General features: G+C 37.9%; 1 protein-coding gene across 3 annotated transcripts in view; it reads right to left on the bottom strand.

Annotated features, from left to right (window-relative positions):
* The window catches only part of pak1 (p21 protein (Cdc42/Rac)-activated kinase 1), a 74262-nt gene that overhangs the window by 32335 nt on the left and 14634 nt on the right, over positions 1–27293 (bottom strand). Inside the window, exon 1 of one of the 3 annotated variants that reach the window (XM_079873628.1) lies at positions 21820–21998. The exons of 1 other annotated variant lie outside the window; for it this stretch is intronic. Coding sequence is in view for 1 of the 2 variants with exons in the window: in XM_079873630.1 (XP_079729756.1) it covers positions 21551–21571 (21 nt within the window). In the remaining variant the exon portion in view is untranslated. Of the gene's footprint in view, positions 1–21550; positions 21742–21819; positions 21999–27293 lie in introns of those variants that run through there. One more of the 3 variants, XM_079873630.1, reaches the window with a different exon arrangement.

Raw genomic sequence — 27293 nt, 5'->3', positions numbered from 1 at the left:
GCTTATGCTGCGGTACGCAGGGAAGGAGACGAGGCAATTTTTTTTAATGGATGTTAATGGAGGAGAGGCTTCACTACGCTTTTGTGAGGAAAAAACTTATAATTTAATGAATCAAGAGCCCATAGGCTTATCTTCAACATGTTTGCACTTAAACATTAGTTCTGGATTTATCTATTTTTAGAGTTTACACTGAAGAAAATGCTGTTTTATAAGAGAAGTCACAGACAATTGCGCGTCGCGACAGGTATGATTCAGTTTACGGCACTTCTCATTCATTTCTATAGTATCCACAAACAGTGACTGACTGTCGCACAACTCTGAATGAAATTCAATGACGTCAAGGATGTAGTGTGATTGGTTATCAAGGCACACGTGATCCAAGTTAGCCATTACGCTTTCTCCAATGGTAGAGCCACGGACCCTTGTATCTCCCAAAAATAACGTCTCTGTAAATACTACAACCTAACCGTAACGCAAAACTTTCTGCATTTTAAAAATTGTTTAAAGAAAAAAAAATAACTACTTATATATTATTTTTTCAAAAGAGGACATTCCCAGATATCCCCCAAAAGGATTTTTTTTGGTCAAATTTAGCTGACTTTGGGCGATAAATTTGTACTAAGAGTTACAGACAAACACAAATACAAGAAATTCTTGCTCTCAGCTGGCTTTGGGCTTTAGGCACAGATTGGACATCAAGTGGAGACTGAACAAGAAAACAGTACCAAAATTGATTATTGTATAAAAATATTGTAAAATCAATACTTAAATGTAGGGATGGATGATTTGGGAAAAATCAAATTGAACATGGCAAAAACTCAAGTTTATTTTTAGGGATGCACAATTTGGTCAACGATTTTGTGATAACTCTCACATTCTTAAATTTAAACACTTTGTATAAATGTTCCATCAGATGCTTTTTAAATAAATCTCACATTTCAATTCATGCATTTGAATAAAACTAAACTGACTTTTTATGTGCTTTAGTCATAAAGAGAGATCATACGGTTAAACATAGACATGCTATGTTTGGATTCCTCTATCCTGAGTCTCGCTGTAGCCTGACAAGGAAGAATTACCCATGAGTCACAGTATTGATCTGAGATCCAGAGCCCATCTTACAGCACTCAGCAGTACCGAGCTAAGGAAAAACCTTGAGCCAGAAGCAGATCAATAAAATCGACCTAACAGACACTGTCTTTAGAGTTTCTAACAGGCCATTCTGTTAGTCAAACTCCTAAATGTGCCATCACAGATCCACTCTCTTGTCCTGTGCAGCGAACCTGGATATAATCCCTTCCCCCTTGAGTTTAGAGTCCCGTAGAGACCCTCCCTTCCACCCCCAAAAAATAGATGCTATTGTCTCTCTTTTTCGTCTCCCAAAGGACTCTGCAAGCAAGATGGCCGTATGTTCCTTAAACTAACATTTCACGGGGGGTCTCATTAATAATGCCCCTCTGAGTGAGCGACACACATAGATCTAGACTGGAGCTTCACGCCGAGATGTGCCTCATAGATTATGCCGGTGCATTTGAGGTCTGCCGTCCCTCCAAGCATCAGGGATGAGCCCCGTCTGTTGCTGGACAAATGATGGGACATAAATTGAAGTTTTATGGCTCCCCTGAAAGTGTGTACTTCCTGTTTCCCATGTTATTTTTGGTAATGATGTGTTTATCTGGTTAAAACGCAGCCGTCGGGGACGGATTGGAGCCGTGTGGTTGTCACATGGTGGATTGTGATCTAAAATTCTTATTAAAAAAGTTTTGCATATTGTTTGGTTTATGCAGTTCACGACAATATTAATACACTTAAAGGAAGGGTAGGCAATTTCAGAGAGGCTAGCAATAGCAAGCTAGCTTTGAAAGCATAAGATCCCACCCTCCCTTCGAAGCATCTCCAAAGCCACGCCTCCTTCAAAGCACATGAACGAACAGCTAGAGCAGAGTCTGCAAAGTGTCACGTGAGATGACATTATTACCTCATGACTCAAAGCCCATAAAATTACAATAATAATGAACGTAAACAACTTACAGAGCTCTTGTACAACCTGATTAGATTAGTTTCAGCGTTGTGTTACCAGTGAAAGGCATGAGGACGTGAACAACTCCGAGTAGAACTTCACGGGTTGCCATCTTATAATTACGGTTATGTAATGATGTGAACGCAGCATAAGCTTGTTGTTTTGGTTCAGGAGGATCTGTAAAAGGTGGCTGGTATTTGTTGACAACTCTGCATAGCATTAAAAGTGCTGATGACGGGTGATGTCTGCGCGAGCATTTTCTATCCAATGATTGGATGAACAATTCTTTATTTTTTGTGTAAATTTTTTAATATTTACATTTAGATCACTATTGCTTGCTATCAGGATTTGAAAAGAGAGTTTCATCCAGTATAGCAAAAAAGTGTTTATTAAAAAAAAAAAGCCTAACCTACCTTTAAAGGTGCTCTAAGCGATGTTGGGTGACGTCACTTCTTGTTGACGTTCGAAGTATTGTCAAACAAAACGGAGGCTAGCTCGACCCTCCCTCCCTCCTCCTCATCCCATCCCCTCCCCCTCCTTTCCGTTCTTCCTTTTCCCTCTTCTTTGCTATTTGTTCATCGGAACGTCGTCTCTTTGGTCGTGTGTCGGCCATATCAAAATACAAAAGAATATAATTCTAACGTTAGTCGTTGTCGTTGTTTAGGACATCTCTCCTCTAGCTAACTTCCCTCTTCATGCTTCTCTCTCCTCTACTCCCCACACCCCCCCTTCATGTGCACGCGCACTAACCCCCCAACCCCCACCCACAAATCATTCTTGTCGGTTATTGGCTGGAACACTGTTTGTTATGTTTCGTGGTCTAGGCTGGGCCAGTTTGTTTTTGTTGCTTGTTTTGTTGTTTGTTTTTGAGGGAGCACCTTTAAGAAGGAGCGAACAATTTATCAAATTAAAACTGAAATAGTGATTATCAAATTGTGCATTTGGGAACGCATTTTTATTTTATTTTACAGTGAAATATTAACATTAGTAATATTTTTTATTTTTATACCATACTGAATAATAATTGTATTTATTTATTTAGTCATATACACTATATTGGACATATATATCATGTCCAAACTATTTCAACCCTTTACTCAACACAATTTTATATATATTTATATAGCATCACTGACAAAAATATCTTATCTTGTAAAATGTGTGGTCAGTAACGCCGCTCCCTATACACAGAGTACATGAGATTGTGAATTCTAAACCCAAAGTGAAAAGCGAGCAAACATTCAAAAGCGATTTCAACAATACCCCGCATATATAGATAGCGGCACCCTGATGCCTACGAATTATAGGTCAATACACAGAGTACGCGTGATCATCTCTCTCTCTCTCTCTCTCTCTCTCTCTCTCTCTCTCTCTCTCTCTCTCTCTCTCTAACCTCATTGTCTTGTATTATTCATAATATTGATGAGCAATAACGTTAATAAACACAAAGCCAGAAAGGACTCTGCAGCGGTCACGTGCAGTACAGACATTTGATTTTCCTGCCATTCCTCCTCTTAAATAAATCTCTCTCAGTCTCTCAGACAGTAATGTCAGCAGAGCAGGAGGTTTGGCTCCAGTGCCGATGGAGCAGATTGGGTGTAATATCGCTTAATGTTCGTACCCAACATAAAGTGAGCAGCACAGTCGTAAGATAAATCACAACTACCGCTGATGTCAGGAAATCTCTATAATGCAGAGATACACATACACATGTTGGTGTGGACTTTCCCATTGACTTCCATTGTTTTATACTGGGCTTGTTTTATACTGGGCTAATGGTATTTTCTATACCTTAACCCTACCTGTACACTAACCTTTTAGCATTTTCTATTATAAGAAAGACATTATATCTTATGTTTATTAAGACATTATCTCATAGGAACTGTTAAGTGCCCACTACTATGCAGGTGATTTCAGGTTTTACTATTCTTGTGGGAACATTTAGTCCTCTCAACGTAGGCAATACCGGATCACAAAAACGAAAATTACTGCGGCTCATGCACACATACAAAACACACAATGGCTTTTACGGCTTCTTATTCCAAAGACAGCAAAATGATGATCATGTTACTAGTGCTTAAGGGAGACACATCAGCTCAATTTAAGTCCCGTTGCTGTAGTTATGCTGCATGTATCCCAGACTGCCTTGCGCTCAACTTTTTGCTCAAAGCCAACTAAAACTCTGTTTTCTCTCTAAGGGCCCGTCAAAGTACTGTAATCTCATGACATCATGTGCAAAACATTCCCTGACCCACCCTTGGATTCCTTTGGAATCAAAACTAGAATTTTTTTTTTATAGAAATGCAAGAGGTGAATGCACACAGAAACATCACATGATGCTAATCGTATAATGCTAAAATATTTTCGCTGGTTGCCAGGATATATATACCTATATATATATATGTATATATGTATGTGTGTGTGTGTATATGTATGTGTGTGTATATATATATATATATACACACACACATACATACATATACATAATACAGTACTGTATAAAAGTCTTAGGCATGTTAATACCCCCCCCCCCCCCCCAAAAAATGGTTTTAAGTCAGTTATTTATATCTTTTGCTGTAGTGTGTCAGTAGGAAATATCAGTTTACATTTCCAAACATTATTTTTGCCATTAATTGTAATAATCCAGTGAGATTTGTGTATGCACAAGGAGTCTTGCAGGAAGGTTTCTTCAATTATCTTGGAGATGTTCCCGCAGTTCTTCTGGATTTAGTCTGTCTCAGTTTTTTCTGTTTCTTCATATACTCACAGACGGACTCGATGATGGTGAGATCAGGGGCCTCATTTATAAAACTTTACGTAGGATTTGCGTCAGAAGTGGCGTACGGATGAAACATAGGACGTGCGTACGCACAGAAATATTCGGATTTATAAAGCCGTGCGCACGCACATCCTACGCAGTTTTCCCTTAATAAATCACAATCAATTCTAAATGTAGCGCAGCTTTTGCGGCTTCATGTCACGCCCATAGTTGCCCATAAATAGACCGTGAAACGCCCACAAGTTAATATTCATCGATTGTGAAATCATGGCAAAAACCAAGAAACGTAACTTCACTCACGCGCAAGCGTGAAGCGCAAGATCAGCCATTGTGCGTCATTACGCATTGTGATGGCATCATGGCATTTTATTACCATCCATTTTATCGCATCTGACAAGTTACAGATGTGTTATGAGGATGAATTGCATAACATGCTAATATTATTGCAGAACATATTTATATCTTTTTGCAAATATGTGTTAATTTGCATTTCTGTTGTAATCTTCATTTGATTTTGTTTGTTTTACACTGCAGATCGATCAAACGGGTGTAATTGTAAGACTTGCTTTGTGAAGTCTTCATGTTATTTATGAGAGGCAGTATTGCCATTTCTTTTACACAACGGTCTACAGTTTCACACACTTTCACGTGTTTCTTCCATCTGCCGATGGTGTCGCCATTTCTCATTTCACCTGTTTTTGTGCGTACGCCTGGGTCAGAGCTTGCGTGAAGGACCGCACATTTTCCCGTCAAGTTTGCTTTTTATAAATACCAATTATTGCGTAGAGAGCGGCGTACGCCTTCTTTTGTGCGTACGCAACGTTTATAAATGAGGCCCCAGATCAGATCATACCGGCTGTTGTCAGGCTCCTTGTGCATACACAAATGTCACTGGATTATTACAATTAATGGCAAAAAGAATGTTTGGAAATGTAAACTGATATTTCCTACTGGACTTAAAACCATTTTTTTTTGGGGGGGGGGGGGGGGGTATTAAAGGTAGGGTAGGTAGGAATTGTCTAAAAAACTTATTTTCCAAATTTGTTTAAACCTTATTTATATATCAATACATAATTAAAATGTAAGTACTCTGAAAAAGAAAGTATAAAAATCGAGTGTCTGTAGACCTCTCACGACTGTTTTAAAGACAGCTCATTATTTCCATTCACTCCACCCCCTCCCTTCTGGGCTCCTTCCAAAGCCACGCCCCCAAAACACATGAACGCGCGACTCCGACCGCTGAGCTGGAGGACGCATTATTTACCTGAGACGAGCGGAGAGGAAGGAGCACAGTGCATGTAGTGACATCATGTCAGAATCACATGTAATAAAAAAATCTAACTTTATCATTATGAATATAAACAAATAAGATGTATTTTAGTACTCACTATCAAGCTAGCATATTGATATTGGTAAAGTTTAAAAAAAATTTTTTTTGATTCACTAACGAGCTAGTTATATCTATACGGCAAAGCTAAAAACAGGTTGCATTGATACACGTTTTTCCATTACCATCAGTTACACTGTGATGAAGATGAATTTCGTGTAAGATTCATAACATATATGGTGTTCTGCATGTAAGAGTTTCCATGATGAAAACATTGTTGACTCTGATGAGGACTACACTCCAGAGACAAGTACCGCATCGTCAGCTCGAGGACAGGTCCGGGGTCGAGGGCGAAGCAGAGGAGGTCGTGCAAGAGGCCGTGCAACTTGGGTCTGAGGATATTGACACGCGTTTTATTTCTTTGTTTATTCAAAGACTTTTTGTTCATTACCTTTTCTAGTACTGTCTTCCTTTTTTGCCTTTGTTTGCCTTCGCTAACTGCATATGCCGGTAATGTGAATTTTGATTGCTCTTTCTCTGTCATTGTTTTGCTATTCCTAGGTTCCGTGCCTGTTGAATTCCTCAAATCAAACGGGTTCGCGCAAGTGGGCAGATCCTGTGTGGCAAAAGGGTGGTTGCCATGGTTGCGAGAGAGTGACAGTCGCCTAAGCCAATCCTTTGTTTCGTCCCGAATGGAAATAATGAGCTGTGTTTAATGCAGATTAAACGGTCTAGAGTCACTCGATTTTTATACTCTTTTCTTCAGAGTACTTACATTTTAATTATGTATTGATATGTATAGAAAGTTTAAACAAATTTGGAAAAAAGTTTTTTATAAAATTCCTACCTACCCTACCTTTAACATGCCTAAGACTTTTGCACAGTACTGTATATCTATTCAACAGCTGGATATCTGAAAGTCTGATCACACCTCTCCTCACACTTATGAGCAAAAGTAATAGTAATATTTGCCTTTGCAAACACCTCTAATAATTATATTTTTACTCAATTCTATAAATATTTCAATCTAAAAAATTAATTAAAAATGATAAAAATATAAATAAATCAATATTTAAGAAAATAAAAATAAATCAATATTTTAGAAAATAAATCAATAAGAAAACAAAAACATGCATGTAGAACAAACTCTCTCTCCTGTCTATGAACTTTCTGGTGTGTTTGGGAGCTTGGGAGAGATTTTAGGAGTGAAATGAGAACAATGCATAGCCTGTGGAGGAATAGATCTTTTCTATTATTCATCAAACCACCCCCACCAACCTCACTCACCTCTGCTGCTATAACAGAAGCCTCATAGGTATCAGGTATATAGTGCTGAAACCAGAGAAAGAGACCAAAGAAAGAGAAAGAAAGACTAATTGTTTTGTGTCCAACTATGGTGCATGTTTGAGGGGAGCAATTTACAATGATTTTTCATAGATGAAAATATATATGACCAAATATTCGTATTTTATACTGGAGCATAAGTGTTGGAGATTTTCAGTGACTCTTTCTGCAGGAAACACTGACATGCCAGTATGTGGCGACAAATGACCGTCTTAATGAGTGAGTCACTGATTTATTCATTCAACTGATTTGTTCAAAAACACTGATGAATTAAACTCAGGAACAAAAACATGTGGCTTTCTTCATGAGTTAGTTGAATTATTCACTAAAAGTATTTGCTCAAAAATATGGATTCATTCTGAAAAAAAAAAAAAAAAAACACACACACAGTTCCAGCTGTATGTTGCTCAGAGATGCACAAGGTTATTGGACCCTTTTCAAAACTGTAGTGAAGTAGTTCCACAACAATTAACATCACATTAAATATATTTTATTGTATTTATATATTTATGTGGCCTTTTATTGTGGCCAGCCTAAGGCACACCTGTGCAATAATCATGCTGTCTAATCAGCATCTTGATATGCCACACCTGTGAAGTGGATGGATTATCTCGGCAAAGGAGAAGTGCTCACTAACACAGATTTAGACAGATTTGTGAACAATATCAGCATGAAAAATGGGGGCAAAAACAAAAGTGTTGCGTTTATAATTTTGTTATACACACATACACACAAATAACATTGCTATATATTATTATTATTACATTATTATTATATTGATATATATTGTATATGCAATAGAAATAAAGCTATGTCAACCAGACCCGTTTGTATATAGGGGAAACAGTGAAATACAATCATGAGGAAAACAGGTTAGAAAATGTGTTGGGTTTCCAGCAGGATGTTTTTTATTTTATTAAATGGATCACTTGATTGGTGTGAAATGTTGTGACATTCTAAGACAACTGCTAATAAACTGGTTATTTCACATTACTCTGGATTTTAGATCAAAATTAGCTACACAACAAAACAGAAACCACTTTTATTACATGCCTGCAACAAGCCAAGAGTATAACCGGTGCATGGACTTCTAGGATGAAGTATGGCTTGAACTCTGGTTCGGACCGAGCGATCGAACCAAGTGTAAAAACAGCCTCTGAGGTCTGCAGATGGACTATTTTACAGCACTCTTGAGCAGAGATCAAGGGGAAAAGCAGATAAAGTGCTCCAGACAGGCTATCCCACAATGCACTGGGCAGGCTCCATCACTTTTAAGTGGATAAGCATGAGAGTACGAGTACGGTGCAGAATGCAGGGAATGCTGGGTGATTGATGGCCGTCTGAGTGAATAATGATGAATGTGTACAGCGAGTGCACAGTGTCTGCTCTGGCACGGAGAAACAGATTTCCCAGCAATCATAGTTTGAGAACAGCACGTCAGTCCCAAAACATCTCCAGCCCCAGATACACACCTGTTTGGCAGCTAAACCTAACATGCACTTGCATTTGATTTGGTATAATAAGGGAACTTGTTCAATAATAACAGCAATAAAGCAGAACACTCAACCGTTTACCTGCTTAAAGACCATCAATAATGAACATTTGAGCCAAACTATAATTTCAGAACAGAGCAGAGAACCCAGGGTGTGATCTTACATTCTGAAAGAAAGAGAGAAAGAAAAGAAAGAAAGTTTAAGGAAAACTCCTTTGGGAGTTACTGATATGGGTCAGACAAGCCAATGGCCCGTTGCATGAAACTAGCTGAACAAACTTTGAGTTTCGAATTAGGTTTAGAGATGACAAAACAATACAAATCCATCCTGATTTAGATCAGGTTCAGCGGGCTCACAACGCTCTTTATAACTATTCTCTGTCAACCCAGGGTTTGATGAACTCTAGAGCACATGCACTTGAAAGAGTTACGTGCTGCGAACAGATAATCACACTTCTGTGTGATTGTCTGTTCGCAGCACATCACACTTTCAGTCGATTCACTTCTATGATGAAGATTAAGAGATTATGAAAATATTGTGTATTTAAATGCATTGAAAGGCATGAACAAACACTGCTGCTGCAGTGAAAGTTTGAGAAGGCAGCTGAAAGAAAATGTCTGACTATATCAATGCAAGTGAATCAACTGAATTTAAATAATACTAATTTATATTGGTTCACAAAGAGCTCAAAAGAGAACAAGTAAGCTTAATAATTTTAAAAGCTTTTATATATAAAAAAAATAAATAAATAATAAATATATAATAAAACTTGTATATATATATATATATATATATATATATATAAATGCAGTTTAATATTAATCGGTTTATAGAATAATTATATGAATATATTGTACTAATTATAATGCATATAATATAAATATAATAAATAATTAGCAAATAAGTAATACTATTAATTACAAGTTAGTAAATAAAAAAAACATAATATTTCCAAACTTTTGGCCTGTACTAATATATATATATATATATATATATATATATATATATATATATATATATATATATATAGAGAGAGAGAGAGAGAGAGAGAGAGAGAGAGAGAGAGAGAGAGAGAGAGAGAGAGAGAGAGAGAGAGAGAGAGAGAGAGAGAGAGAGAGAGAGAGAGAGAGAGAGAGAGAGAGAGAGAGAGAGAGAGAGAGAGAGAGAGAGAGAGAGAGAGAGAGAGAGAGAGAGAGAGCAGGCCAAAGTTTGGAAACATTACTATTTTTAATGTTTTTGAAAGAAGTTTTTTCTGCTCATCAAGCCTGCATTTATTTGATCAAAAATACAGAAAAAACAGTAATATTGTGAAATATTATTACAACTTAAAATAATAGTTTTCTATTTGAATATACTTTAAAAAATAATTTATTCCTGTGATGCAAAGCTGAATTTTCAGCATCATTACTCCAATCTATCACATGATCCTTTTGAAATCATTCTAATAATATGATGTATTATGAGTGTTGGAAACAGTTCTATTTTTAAAACATTTGCTTCTTTTTTTTTTTTTTTTTTTACTTTTTATTCATCAAAGTATCCTAAAAAAGTATCACAGGTTATGAAAAAATATTAAGCAGCAGAACTGTTTCCAACTTTGATAATGAATCATCATATTAGAATGATTTCTAAAGAATCATGTGATAGACTGGAGTAATGATCCTGAAAATTCAGCTTTGCATCACAGAAATAAATGATAATTTAAAGTATAATAAATTGAAAACCAATTATTTTCAATTGTAATAATATATCACAATATTACATTTTTTTTCTGTATTTTTGATCAAATAAATGCAGGCTTGATGAGCAGAAGAAACTTCTTTCAAAAACATTAAAAATAGTAATGTTTCCAAACTAACGAAATTATTCAACCCCCATTCAACCCTCGTATAGTATATCTAATATATACTATAGCATACTATCTAATATATGGTATGGTATATATACTAATTATTAATTAGTATTAATAATGCTAATATGCCAATAGCTATTATTGCCATATTATTGCCAATAATACCAAAGAATATTATTGCTTTGATAAACTAAAATAATTAAGTTATTTTCAGTATATATTTATTTATTTATTAATAAATAAATAAATAAATAAAATCACAATGGATATACCATATGCTTATATTGCTTTTATAAATAAATAATTTAAATAACAAATAACCACAAACAAATAAATCACAACTGGTAGTGTTTAGGCTTTTTTTAGCATAATTTTTTAGTGCGGTCAAATCGAACAATCGTGATTAATCATATATACACACACACACACACACACACACAAACATATACACATATGTGTGTGTGTGTGTGTGTGTGTGTGTGTGTGTGTGTGTGTGTGTGTGTGTGTGTGTGTGTGTATATATATATATATATAGCCTATGTGTGTGTGTGTGTGTGTGTGTGTATATACATATATATATATATACATACATTTACAGATTTACAAATAACCCTAATCAATTAATAACTCACAACTGATTACTCCATTCCCAACTTTATTTTTCCTCCACTTGTGGATGTCACTAGAAGTTTCCAAAAGCAAGTTTGGTCAGATTTAGCATATTTCATAAAGTAAGGTAAAAAGCTGTTCCTTGGTGACAAAATTGTCCACAGTAAGAAATCTGCAAAATCTGACAATATTTGCTATCCCACCCCTCACACACACTGAAATGAGGAGAATCCGTGACGCAGCTGTCTCCATCCACCAGCTGTCCAGCTCCTCCCTCATGAAGCACAATACTCAGAGGTACCCATCGCCATGACAACGCGCTGAATAATGCACGCCTGCACGGCATGCTGGGAGTGAAGCGCTCCAGCGGAGCACACACATACTTCTCTGTCTTCTGCCTTTGAGTTCACTTTTCAAAGGGGCTCTATTTCACACATTTCTAGCAGTTTATTCTTTCCTTGAAGTCCACTTATGCAGAAGTTTCTTTTACAAAAAAAGTTTCATTAACACACTTTCTCCAATCCATGAGTATCTTTTTGTTTCCCAGTAAAAACATACAAAAATAAATAAATAATAATAATACAAATAATTAAAAAAAAAAAAAATCTTGAATATCTGCCAATGCCACAAAGCAAAATACACTTATATTTAAGATACAATCCCAGTTTTGTTTCTCAGGAAGTATATATTTTTATTTGAAAACAAGACAATGTGACATTGAGTATATTATACATCAAAGATGAGCATGAATTACAGTAATAGGCTCTTGTTTCCTGCTCAATCATCTGATAGCCTATGTTTCTTATGAAAGTAATTTGAGGTGCAGAGGTTTAAATAAAAAAGGAAGTCTTCCTGATCAATTCTAGCTATTCATTCACTCACGCTTTATAATTGCAGCTTTAAGAAGCATCTTAAGTCTAATCACGAGATCTGACAAATCCTCAGTCCCGGGTTGTTTTACACGCAACACAGCTTCATTTGTCATTCTACTTAAGCAGACGCTCCAAAGTGCTACAGTCCTGAAACAGGCATCTTTAAACATCTTTAAATACCCTCCAAACAAGCGTTTTGAGGCCCTCAGTCCTTGTTTAATATATCTCTTAGGTCATTTAATATGCTTTTTGCAGAATATGCAGAGTAATTAATAAGTAAATCAAATAAGTAATAAAAATACTAAATACTTGAAATTAAATAATAAAAAATAAAGTTTCCCTTCCCAACCATCAACTGATTGCAATTTTGCAAAGGAAGAGTCTTGAAATGCATTAATTTAAGTTGTAATTTCTTTCCACCTGAGCTGTGATACATGTTTTTAAATTGGCCATTTAAAAAAGTATCATGGTTTCTACAAAAATATTAAACGGCAAATCATCATATTACAATGACTTCTGAAGGATCAAGTGACACTGAAGACTGGAGTAATGATGCTGAAAATCATCATTATCGTGATTTCTCTGATGATCATTATCTTTATCGCATTAATTTTGAAATTTATAGCGTAATTATGCCACAACTTAATATGCCAAACCAGTTCATGGGATTTTAAAATATTCTGGTGCTCATATCCCAGTATATGATGCTTTATGATGTCACTTAATCAAAATTATGTCAGAGTACACCTATATGCCTGTGAGCCTAAACATTTAATAATACACTTTATGAATGCTTACTTATGCATTTTGGAATAAAATAAAAAACATATTTAATCTAAACATGTTAACTTCAAGAAAGTGTGTGGGCCCATTCTGAATGTTGAATGTTCCTCAAAGAATTGTGCATGTGGACTCAGTTCTCAGTCATATCAGAGCACATAGAGTGGGTGGAGTTTGTTTTATGGTTTATATTGTGGGGGTGTGAAAATGAAGTTCATATTTAAAGGATTCTGCTGGAATATGAGTGATGACAGAATACAGTCACCTCTAAAATAAGAAACAAGAAGCTTGGGACTCATAAGGTCATACTGTGAATTAGAACTTAACACAGAGACAGTTTAGAGGAACTCGAGACGTTTATGAACTTCCTGTCTCTGTCAACCGCTGCTTGAGAGGTCAAGAGTGAATCACACTCATGAGACTCTCATCCAGGTATTTATTTCCATTCCAAACAATGACTGATACACAAAGCAGCTCTGTGATGATGACATTATGCGATGTGAAACAGGTGTAAAAGCATGAGTCACTAGTTCATTCTTGCTATATACCCACACAGGCCGCAGCATCCTAACAAGACCTCTGATTGATTTGACACACTATATAGTAAGCATGAGAATTTGGCTAAAATAAGCTATAGCTATAGCTTTTAAAGTCGCCATAAAATAAAAAATGACAAATCTTATTTTTTATGGAATATTGCATTATAGAGCAGCACGCTTCTGGATAAACTGAGAATCACGATTCTGAACAACTTAACAAAGTATGTAATTTACTAGAGGATCTGACAAAATGTTAATTGCTACAGTCTATTTAAAATGTTTAATTAACTTGAATGAATGAATGATTCAATGACTCACTAATAAATACTTCACTTGTTTCATTACTGGATGAATCAGGGTTTTTGAACGAATCTCTTGAATGAATGATTCAATGAAAAATATTTTTTTAAACAGTCACTTGTCGCCACCTACTGGTGTAATGATATATTTGATACAATCGTTATTTGAAGCATCAAGTTGCTTTCAAAAAGTGATTTGCTCCGTTTTGATCGCTTCCGTAGACATCAGTGTTTATATCGAAGCTATAAACTTCTATCCCAGTACTTATGTGATAATATGAGTATTTGTTACACAGATATAACAATACTGTGTGTTTGAAAAGACTGTCTGTGAAGCGGTTTCATACATGATCTGCTCTCTCTGACTCAAAATCAGCGCCAATGTTTCGCTGTGATTTTGTCAACAGACACAGGCGAATCGTTGTCATTTTGGAATATGATCGCGTTGGGTGTTTGTTTGGTTGTTTGTTTTTTAACGTTATGCCAGCTTCTGTGGCTTTTCGTGGCCAGAAAATTTATGGTAAAACTATATCAGGTTTTTCGCATGGGTGTTTGAATCGAGATTGTGATTTTTTTTATTTTTTTTTTAGATTAATAGTGCAGCTCTAGTAAATGTGCATGGGAATTTGGCTAAAACAAGTATCATATAATCTGCCTATAGACACCATGAAAATAAAAATGTAAATTCCTATTTTTTATGGAATATTGCAGTATTTATTATAAATGATTATAATATCATAATATCAAGTGCATATCATTATTTTATTTTTTTTAATTCATGTGCCTTCATAATCTTTAAACAAAATAACTTCCCCTCCCTCTTGCAGCGACATCTCTCTCTTCTCTGATGATGTGTTTACTGGCGTGAGGGCGGGACAACCTGTCACTCACACATGACATCCACCAATAGCAAACCACAAATAACAACCAGTTTTATGTAAGGGATAATGTGCATCCATCCGGTTGTTATCACAGAATAAACCTTGACAGGGTTATCAGGACCCCGACGAGAAGCAGAGGTTACTTGATTATTGTTACACGGCTACTTGCCACATAAAGTAAATAATTGACATGAAATATTGATCGAAATATTTTATTTGCTCTCTAAATGCAAAGCTTCCGAGAAGAAAGCAGTTGCTAGCAAGCAGCAGGTTCAAATTAGACGAACATTTAAGGGATACGGTACAGTCATACCACTTATTACACTGCATTTCACCACATAAATAATTATGGGGATAAGAGATACTGATTTGAGATGAAATCATTCCTGTTTGTTATGTTATAATCCATTACAGTGTGCAAAACAATCGTCGCAAAATGGCAGCAGCTGCGTTTGTGTGAAACAAGAGATTGAGTCTCTGAATATATCCGAATGACATAAAAATGTTGAATTGACTTTTAATTTTTTATAATAAAATGTAATTTTATAGCTCACCAACTGCAAAACTTTCACAAGGAAAAAACGTTCCTAGCAAGCGTAAAGCGCTGCTGACTTCAGTTACACGGATGAGCCTGTTATCAGTTTTTACCGGTTGTTATTGGGGAATAACATACCAGTGCGGTGTCATGCCATCCAATTTGGCAGATCCCATGAGATCAACATAAGAAGCATTAACAAATACAGATACAACACAAGAGAGGATGAAAGTGGAATAACATATGCACATTTCTTTTTAACAAAGTAAAGCTCATGACTAGCCTGGGAAAACCCAGACAACTTCCGGCAAATTCAGATTTGCTCGAGAAGTAGTCTGGCAAAGAGCTCATTCAAGCCCATTTCCATGGCCTAGAAATCGCGGAACCAATCAGAAACGTTGAGGCGGGCTTTACACAATGACGATTGCTCTGATTGGTTTTTGGTCTATCCAATTGCGCCCAGAGGCATATTTGAGCGACGTCCGTTCAACTTTTAAATGCATTATTATATTCAAATTGCAAACACATGAGGACAGTCTCCATGAAAGACCCACTGGCAGATGAACGTGCTACTACATTTCTCTCCGAAACGGTAGGAAATTAAATTAGATTTAATAGAGGATTTTAACTGTGACACGATGATTGACAGGGCAGTTTAAGTGACAGGATGCACGCGACAGATCCGTCCGATAAAGATGACGAAGTAGTATGTCCCAAAGCTTGCCTACTTTTTTGCTACACATTCAAAAGTAAATACCTTTTCTTCACAAAAAGAGTACATACTTTTATGGTCTAGGCTATCCAACTGCGCCCAGAGGAATTTGAGCGACGTCCGTTGGTGACGCCCCTTTGGAAATGATTTGTCTATGGAGCTTTGCCAGACCATAACTCAGTTACTACTGAGAATGGTCTGGTTTTAACCAGGCTAGCTCATGACATGAATGCAGCATGTTATACAGTAACTATTTATATATCAACAACATAAAAAAATTAAGATTTTTGTAAAACACACTGTCATAAAAGGGCGTGGGATAAATGCCAGAGTGTTGCTAGTGTTGCTATCCAGTTCCTAAGGTTGTTTAAGTAGTTTCTAGCATGTTGCTATGGAGTTGCTAAGGTGTCCCAAAAGGGTTTCTAGCATGTCACTATGCAGTTGCTAAGATGTTCTGAGCGGTTTCTAGCATTTTGCTATCCAGTTGCTATGGTGTTTTAAGCACTGTTAGGGTGTTCTGTGTGGTTTCTTACTGTCCTGAGCATGACAGTTCAAAACCAATGTGCCATACAATACAAGCTGAGCGGGAAAAAGGGTGAGGAAGAGTTGGAGTCAGGTTAAATAGAGGGGGTTAGAAGAGGAGAAGCGGACAGAGATGCCGTGGCTCTTTTCTTCTGAACTCATCTGGGGGACTTGTGCTGAGATGATAACGTACAGTGACAGGCATTACATAACAATAAAAAAAGCAGGGGAAAATGGGCCACAGGAACGCAAATTCAAAACCTGCATGCATGCAACAAACTCACTGAACCTTCAAAAGGTACGCAGGGACTGTACTCGCAGAAGTAAATTAGGTTATAAAATTCTGAATGCGGCATCCAGCTCTTGTTATACACCTCCTGAGCAAAGTCCATCTTAATATGAATACACAAACTACATAATGGGTGTGCAGTATTGTTTCGTTGCACCAAGTTGGCATTGTTTGTCTTTAAATGTGGGTGGAACGAGACATTATTTCAGCTTAGTTTCATAATCAGAATACAATGAATTATTTCAGAAGATCAAGGGAAATCTTTCTACTGATTATATGACACTTTTAAGCAGTCACATGAAAATCACAACGGCAAACAGGCATCTGACCAGTGACACTAAAGGACCGAGCCCACTACTGACTCCTACACTCTTCCTGTGCAATGCTTCTTTTTTTTATAGACGTGACCTTAAGATTAAACCCTTTTTTATTCCCTTCTCTGCAACGGTATAGAGTAGATGCATTGTCCGCCGCTGTAACTGGCTAACACAATCTGCATTCTTGCTTTTGTTAGTAACAGAATAGATAAAAAATAATATTCCCACATGCTTCTACTTTCATCAGTAGAAGAACCTCCTTATTTTTACTCTAACTTGTTTCTTCCATTGTTTTTCTACAAACAAATTAAAAAAGATAATCACATGTAAGCTCAGAAAGATTCTTTTTGAAAAGAAATTAATCATTTTAATCAGCAAGAACACAAGAACTCTACACCCTTGCTTCATTTCGTATATGTGGAACCATGAATATGCAAATTAGCCCCGCCTCCACTCACTCAGACCAGCTCAGAGATCCACTCGGCCAACTTACTGAGGTAAACGCTGCACAATGGTATCACTCACTACAACGTCGGACACATAACGGTAATAAATATATTTAGTATTTTGCTTGACTGTGTTATCAAACAGCTAATAATGTGCTGCTAATGTTACACAAACCATGTTCCCGTTCGCCATCTCAGAGTCAGGCGGCTGCGTTCTAACAATCATCAGAAATGCTTTGAACAACTCGCAAGATTCGCATTTAGGAGATATAAGCGTTCAAAGTTTACGTCTCTCACTTCCGCCAAAATGGATCAACAATTTAGATGACATCACTCTGCACTTCAGCTTCTCATCAGATTTTCTGTCCAATCAAATGCTCTCTAGAATCTAAAGCATCCCACCCACTACATTATAAAGACTGAAATTGGTCACTTGTTTATACAATTACTATTTTCTATATGGTGAATGGCATATAGTGCACTATATTTTCACGATAGCACAGGGCGGAGTCATCATATCCGCGAGTCGGCACAGACCACAAAACCAATCATATCCATTTGAATTCTACACAGAATCTTACATTTTAAAACGATATGGAGGAGATTAGGAGGAGAAATGGTTAGACAGACTTGGCATTAGAAACAGCACTGACAAGTAGAAGAGATAACACCGATGCTATGCACCAACATAAATTACACACTTTTTTAAACTACACATCCTCAGCACGATTACATTCATTGTTTTGCTTTAGTAACAGTTTCATATTAAATCTAAAACTGGAATCTATTAGACTATGGCTGTCATAAGCTGTCAAATGCGGCTTTACTGAGCTCAAAAGCTCTGGCCAAATTGTGATATAAATGAAACGCTATTGGCTATTTTAAAAAGGGGAGGAGCTGCTCAATATGTCACGCGCTGTCATCCTGTTTAAGTGGAAATTACATCATCACATTGAATAATGCTGCGTGTTTCAAGGCACTTCAGTGGGCCTTTAAAATATACTCAGAAAGAAAATAGTTACTTTAAATTGTTGTATTTCACAATATTTCAATTTGATCAAATACATGCAGCCTTGGTGAGCATAAGGGTACGTTTACTTGACAATGATGTACTAAAAAAAGAAAAGTTTTCCTTTGCTTTTTTTTGCGTACAGAGTACAGACAATAACATTGTCAAATCGATTATCGTTCACACACATTTGCAAAAAGGACTAAAAACGCTGTATTATGCTGCCAGGCCTGTAGTTGGCGATATCACTTTGTAAAGAATAACTACGTGCCTATAGACTAAACACGTAATACACATGCGCATGGCGTCACCGTTTTCACAAATTCGCATTTTTGTAGTTTACATCAAAACAATAATGGTATTGTTTTCAAAAACTTGCACTTTGAAACCCTCATTCAAATTTTGCGTTTTCAGGCCCCCAAAACACTGTTGTCGTGTAAATGAACGGACAAAGCGCATAAAAAGTTTTCCGTTTTAAGTTTAAAACGGTGTCGTGTAAACGGCTCCATAAAGACTTTTCAAAAACATTAAAATACCGTACCGACCCCAAACTTTTCTAAGATATTGTACATCCTAAATAATAAAAAGGGGTATTTAAAACATTTATAGCAACTTGAAGGTTTTAGCTTTCAATTTTCACAACCATCCATAATACCCTAGCATAATGGTGACGAATTTTGCACTGGTAAGCGGTATTTACATTTTCTGCTGAAGTCTACAATATAAAATCAAGTTTGCTTTCGCACGTGGTGTAGAAATTACATACTGCACTTTAAAATAGAGAAACTTTCTGTGTGTACGTGCATAGATTCTGATTTGGTATATAAATCTCATAGTTATATCCAAATTGCACAAATTTTATCCACAACACCACAAGTGTGTTATTTGACCTTAGTTGCTGTGAAACATGCCAAAAATTTCCACATCATCCTTCCACCATAAAATGCAAGTTTCCCAGAAAGATGCGCTTTAATGCGCACAAAAAACCAAAGACAGAAAATACACATTTACTGATTATAGAAATCTCTTGCTTATCATTTGTTTTTTAACTAACTGTAAAATGCTTTTGCAAATCTGGTCAGATCAAAAAGTACAGTCAGACACACTCACATAACAATGAGTATGAAGTCACTGCAGTGCTTCTAGGCCAAATACACATCTGTGAGGGGGTGGTTGGGATGTTTTTTGTCCCATGTTTTGGGATGATAAACAGGGTGTTACTGAAACCATATGGTGACGTGTGGCCCAAGGGTGTGCTTACTTCTGAATCAGCGACCCCCACTTCACACTGACAGCTCCCCAACCCCAATAAATGAATAGGTTTGATACTATCTACAGATCTGCAGACGGACGCTGGTACTTCATGCATGCGCTTTCAAGCAATTAGAGTCCCACACGCAAAAATGCTTACATCACACCTAGACAAAATTAGACTGGATGAGCATTTCAACTCACTCAAAACATACAACACAATGATGCCATCTCACTGCTAAAAATACTCAATAAACGATGACGACAACGTTATGAGAATGAAAACCCTGTGCTCCACAAACCAGAAGCGATACTGCAAAAGCCAATTGGTTGGTTCAGAAGTAAAACATTGGAATGATGAACTTGTGCTGTTTGCCACTTCCTTGTTCCCTTTAAAGCGCATATATAGGAGAGCTTCTAGAGGCCTTTTACAGATATCAGGCCTTGGTGTAATATCCCGGAAGAAACACGCGCTTGACTTAACTGGTTTAAGGATTTTGCTGATACGTGACCCCATTCAGTCCAAAGTGAGCTGAACCATTGCTCTTATCTCACACATATACTATTATGTCAAACAGATCCACCATACTGAAACACCACACAAATAACCCTAAAGATTTTGTTCTGAATTTATGCTTTTAAATAAACACACTTGTAAAAGCGTCAGCATATTAGGAGCCTGTATATATATATATATATATATATATAGCCTATATATATATATATATATATATATATATATATATTATTTTTATCTGATGACAAAGGCCAAAACCAAACTCACTAACCCAATGTAGTTCGATCACTGACAAGGTTCATGGCTTTTTAAAAATCCTGAGGGAATGCTAATGGTATTTAAATCATAATTTGGAAACGATCCAAGAGATCCAATAAGAATCCAACACCCACTGGTGAACCTGAGATTCCCAATTTTGGTTCATCCAGTAGAGCTGAATCTTTCAGATTCTTGGATCTTACCAAAATCTTTATAGAATCTTTTCCAAAATATAATATACATTCCATCAGCAATCTTGTAGTATTTTTGGACGATGGACTTCTCATTAGTCCAGTCTCTGAACACAGTCATGAGCTGCTTACACGCCCAACAGTGTAAACAGTGCATGAGCATATTCAGACTGTTGGACAACTAGGCCCTTATTTTTACATGTATATTTATGCATTTAGCAGACTTACAATACAGAAACATAAAAAATTCATCAAAGGGCCAACAATATAGTGTTTTACATAAAATGCATACAGTAACCCATAAATGAGAACACACATTGACAATAATGATTTTAACAATAATTGTGTAATATTTATATTTACTATTCATTATTATTATGTACATAATACATATTGAATTTATGTTTTTATTATTACATATTGTATTATATGTAAAAAACGAACACAAATTACACGTTGATATACATTACACAGACATTATTAATAGCACTATTTAGTTATATTAAATATATAATGTTGATACATTTATATATTAAGAGAAATATTAATTTATGTATTACTGTTTTATTTAACGTTTATATTGTAATTGTTTATAAAATAATATGTTGAGAAATATAAATATCACACAAATATTGTTATAATTATTATTATTATTATCCAACATGCATACATTTGGATGTTGTTAGATTGAATATAAGGCAAGCATACCTTCTGCTGCTGGAGGCACATGTAACTAAAGCAGAGATCAGACGAGTTATTTGATCTCAAACCACATAAACGAGGAGAAGAATCACTATAATCCGAGCAATTCCTGCTGATAAAGCCACATCCTTGTGCTGTCTGAAATGAATAAGCAGCGCTTTCTCTGTCTGTTCTCCACAGACACGCGCCCCACGCCAGCCAGCGCGTCTCCGCGTCACGCAAGATCCCGGTGAACGCGACTCGCGTGACAGCAGTAAAGAGCAGGCGGCACTCACCTCTGTCCAAAGACGCGAATGTGATTTTCCCCGAGCAGACTCTCCCTCGCTCTGTCACGCATTCAGTGTCTCCCCGCGCTCATTTGCTCCAGTCTTCCACTGTCTGTCTTTAATGTCTGTCTCACTGCTGTAGAGACACACACAAACCTGCTGCGTGAAGCGCCGCCCACGCGCGATCCCAGTGGTCATCAGTTCCCCACGCAGCGCTGCGCTCACGAGACGCGTCACCTGCACCAGTGGAGGAGGAACATGCAATATTAAACACACCACATGTGTGCTGAGGAGGATGAGCTGATCTCATGAGACAAACTCGAGATATTTGAATAAGAAATAGAAAAGTGGCCTTTAGACAGACAGACATATTAGATAGACAGATAGATAGATAGAATTATGGGATGTCTAAATGTGGTATGCACTAGTTTAGGCAAAGTATTAAATGTAAAGCTAGGATATGAGTTCATTCTGGCTTGTACACGTAGAAAACTAGAAAAATAATTTCTTGTTGGCTTTGCATTTATCTGATCAAATTACTAGGTTCATCTCCAATGATGTCATGCGAAACCCCATTATTAAGTATTTCAGCGCCCTCTGCAGGTAATTAACAGTTAACAGGCTACTAGTCAAAACAAGGTGAACTCAATGCACCTATGTTTAATAAACAGGTTTTTATTATTATTATGGATAATGTATGCAATATCATACAAATAAACTGATTATTAAACGGCTGTTATAATCAAAGTACCTAATAATAATGCTTCATGAAAACTGTTGGTTGGTTTGGTTCTTCATATGTCTGTATGTGTGTTTTTAACTGGTTTAATTTCAATATTTTTAAGGCATAAATAACAAACAAAACCCATATAGCTAAAGTCTCTTAGACCTTTTCAGTTTTTGTCATGATTGCAAGAGAGGAGACAATAGTAGGTACAAAGTATGTTTATTAGAAATAAACAGAGTGGTCAGAGTCACACACACGACACACTGGGGCGGGAGAGTGACACAGGGACTTCAATAGGTAACCGGCTGGTGAAGGGTGATGGCAGAAGTGACGAACCAAATCCAGGAAGATGACGAAGGTGAGTTGAGACGAAGACACAACGAAAACTCCACAGGAACACAAGTCACAGCCAAAACGGGACAGGAACAAACACTGCATACACCACAAGGTTCTGACAACAGAGGACACCAGTCACAGAGAATATAAAGGTGAATTAGATGTGAATCAGCTGGCGCTGCTGATGAGCAATGATCAGAGGACACACCCACACTAATTAACACACAACACCACAATCACACGAGACAAGGAAAAAGCAGTGAATTCATGAACCGTGACAGTACCCCCCCTCCTAGGAACGCCGCCTGGCGTTCCCAGACACCCTTACCTGTCGGTTGTAATCATCGATAAGGGAGTGATCCAGGATGTCCCTAGCAGGAACCCAACTTCTCTCCTCCGGACCGTAACCTTCCCAGTCCACCAGATACTGGAATCCGCGTCCCCTCCGTCTCGAGTCCAGAATACGGTTAACCGAATAAGTAGGTTCCCCATCTACGAGTCGCGGTGGAGGGGGAACCGGGGCAGGTGGGTTAATGCGAGAATAAAACACAGGTTTTAATTTGGACACATGGAAAATGGAATGAATTCCTGTACGCCGGAGGAAGTTTGAGGCGGACTGCCACCGGATTAATGATCTTGGTGACAGTAAACGGGCCGATAAATTTGGGAGCTAGTTTGTTAGAGACAGAATGGAGCGGAATGTTCTTGGTTGAAAGCCACACTTTTTGACCAACGACGTATACGGGAGGCTTCGACCGGTGGCGATCGGCCCTAGCTTTGGTGCGCGCCCCCACCTGGAGCAGAGTCTCACGGGCTCTGGTCCACGTGCGGTGACACCTCTGGACGAAGGCGTGGGCGCAGGGGACCGCGACTTCGGATTCCAGGCTGAGAAAAACTGGTGGCTGGTAACCTAAGCTACACTCAAACGGAGATAGGCCCGTGGATGACACTGGTAACGAGTTGTGCGTACTCAACCATTGAGAGCTGCTGACTCCAGGAGGAAGGATTCTTGGACACCAAACATCGCAACACTCTTTCCAAATCCTGGTTGGCTCTCTCGGTTTGGCCATTGCTCTGGGGATGAAACCCAGAGGACAGACTGACAGTCGCTCCCAGTAATCTACAAAATTCTCGCCAAAATTTGGACACAAATTGGGGACCCCTGTCGGAGACCACGTCTATCTTTGGCAGAGGGTAATTTAGGCAAGGGAATAAAATGAGCCACCTTTGAGAACCGGTCCACTACGGTCAAAACGACCGTCATGCCCTGGGAGGGTGGGAGGGCAGTGATAAAATCTAGCGCAATGTGGGACCAGGGTCTCGAAGGGACAGACAGCGGTTGGAGCAACCCATCTGGGGGTCGATTGGAAGTCTTACCAGTGGCACAAACCGAGCAAGCCAAAACAAAACTGCGAATGTCACGAACCATTAATGGCCACCAGAATCGTTGCCTGACCAAAAAATTGGTGCGATTAACTCCTGGATGACAAGCTACGTTAGAACAATGCCCCCACTGAATAACGTCAGACCGTAATCCCTCCGGTACAAATAATCGGTTCGGTGGACCACCGGGCGGAGGCGTTACACCTTGTAAGGCCGTCTTGACCTTCGACTCGATCTCCCATGTGAGTGTGGAGACAAATAGGGTCTCTGGTAAAATGCACTCGGGAGTGAACGGGCGTTCGGAATGGTCAAAAATACGCGACAAAGAATCGGGTTTGATATTTTTGGAACCCGGGCAGTACGAGAGAGAAAAATCAAAACGACCGAAAAAAAAAAAAAAGAACCCACCGAGCCTGCCTGGAGTTGAGTCTTTTGACGGTTCTGATATATTCCAAGTTCTTGTGATCGGTCCAGACGATAAAAGGTACCCCTGACCCTTCTAACCAATGACGCCATTCCTCTAACGCCAACTTGACCGCCAACAACTCTGTTACCAATGTCATAGTTGCGTTCAGCAGGAGATAAATGATGGGACAAAAACGCGCAAGGATGCATCTTGTCGTCTGTGGGAGAACGTTGGGAAAGAACTGCTCCTACCCCCACCTCTGATGCGTCGACCTCCACCACAAACTGACGTGAGGGATCAGGAGCTATCAAGATGGGAGATGAAACGAAGCGACTTCAGTTTGGTGAATACAGCCTCCGCTGTATCGGACCACCTGAACGTAGTTCTGGGGGAGGTCAAGGCAGTCGGAGGAACGGCTAGTTGGCTGAAATTGCGAATAAAACGCCGATAGAAATTGGCGAACCCCAGAAACCTCTGTAGGGCCTTATGGGAATCTGGACTTGGCCACTCTACCACAGCCTTAACCTCATCAGGATCCATACGCACTCCCTCAGACGAGACGATGTACCCTAGAAAAGAAACAGACTGTGCATGAAAATCGCATTTCTCCGCCTTGACAAAAAGCCCATTCTCTAGCAACCTCTGAAGTACTCGTCGGACGTGCTGCACGTGTTCCTGGAGAGAAGACGAAAAAAAATCAATATGTCATCCAGGTAGACATATGAACTGATTAGGGCTTGCACAGACTAGTCGAGTAGTCGAGAGATCGACTACTTCAATCACTATTCGGCGCTGTCGGAAACAATCGACTACTCGAGCGCCCATTAACCATAAATGAATTCAAAATGGCGAACGTCACCAACAGACACCACACATCAGATGTGTGGAAGTATTTCATCAAGGATGACAAAAATAACGTAATTTGCCAACTCTTGTAAGGAGCCGTTCACATATCGCGTCTAAAAACGCTCTCCTTTCCACAAGTGCTTACGCTCCCATGGCGTCTGTCGTTGCTATGCAAACATGAACTGCGCTGACGAGGAAGTATCAGCAAAGTATTAATGATTTCTAGTCCTTGCATTAGCTTTACCACTAGATGGAAATGAGAAATAAAACCCCACCCTGTACAGCTATGATCAGCTGTTCGGCCGAGCTTTCGATGTTGTTACGGAAATACAAGCTTATCGGTTGGCTTTTGTCGTGACAGTTTTGTCTCATGATCATCTCATAGACTCAAAAACATGTTCCAATATGACTTACTCTCTCCACCAGCATCACTTTGGAGAGCCATGTTCATTTATATTATTAGTCACACATTAGCTTGGGATTTTCAAAAATCTATTTAAATCTAATAATCTAATAAAGAATGTTGCCTGATTATATATATTTTTATATTATATTTTAACATTTTATTTTACATTATTTTACATTATATTATATTATATTTTATACAACAGTTCTTTCACAGGCTGTCATTGCATTTTCAAAAATACTACTGTTATTGTGTCACTAAATGTAATTTTTAGAGTTTTTTGTGTAGTTATTTAGACCTCAAATATGTGACTAGTATAAAATCATAGTGCCTATTTTACAATCTGTTTGACTGAATTGTTAGCTTGTGTTTATTTCCTATTGTCTTTTATAATGGCTATTATTGTTAATTTAAATATTGTTTATCAATAAATATTATATTATATTATATTATATAAATAATACGCCGTATTTGGTATTGAGAAAGGGTCGTATTTTGGACTTCAGTGAAAGTTACATTATTACGCCATTAGATGGCGGCAAAGACTGTCTTTATAAGTGAGTCAGAACAAGGAAGTTGTTTTAATGGGAAGGACAAAGACGAACATATCGCTTTCGGACATTCAAACTGATTTTTTTTTTGGATATAATATTATGGACATCGGCCTGAAGAATGAATGCTATTTCAGATGCAGGTAATACACTCGTTTAGTCGATCTCGGTTCTAGATGTAAGTTGCCTGCAACCCCAATTCATCCTCAGTGTGCAAGGGCCTTTATTCATGATACGGCACTAGCCTCAAGTGCCTTCGCAGCAAACACAGAACGTTGGCACAACGTAGCCAACCTTCTAACAACGTTTTAACAACATGGCCAAAAGGTTGCTATAACTACGTTGTGTGGGGAAGGTTGTTACAGCGTTGTCACAATGTTGACATTAAACCATCGTTCAGGGCCGTTGCTTAAGGTTGTGCCGAGGGTGTCTGAACAACCACTGGACTACATAATGTACTCGTCACTGCCCTGAAGCGGGAAAATCAGCCTTTTAAATTCCAACCACCTGTTGGGCTCATTGTGTTCTCATTCATCATCGAGCAAGGATACGTGAGTATTGCGTTTAGCCGACCTCAGCTATCAAACACAACCTACAACTTTAATTTCTAATGTGATTAATGTAGCATCGCTCGCACTGTTTAGTTTTTCGTTTGATTTTTCTTTTTTTTTCGCTATTTAGTCTCATTCGTTTCTTTGCTCCTCTGGATTTGTGTATGTTTCCCCTGTGACACCTGCTTTCGGCTACTGTCTGCCACACAGACCCGGATTTGTTCATTAAATGTTCTGATCTGCCTTTGCTTTTTTATACTTTTATTTATACTGTTTT

Source organism: Squalius cephalus (genome assembly GCF_949319135.1).
Source record: "Squalius cephalus genome assembly, chromosome: 6".
NCBI lineage: Eukaryota > Metazoa > Chordata > Actinopteri > Cypriniformes > Leuciscidae > Squalius > Squalius cephalus.
This window is presented reverse-complemented; position numbering and strand designations above follow the sequence as displayed.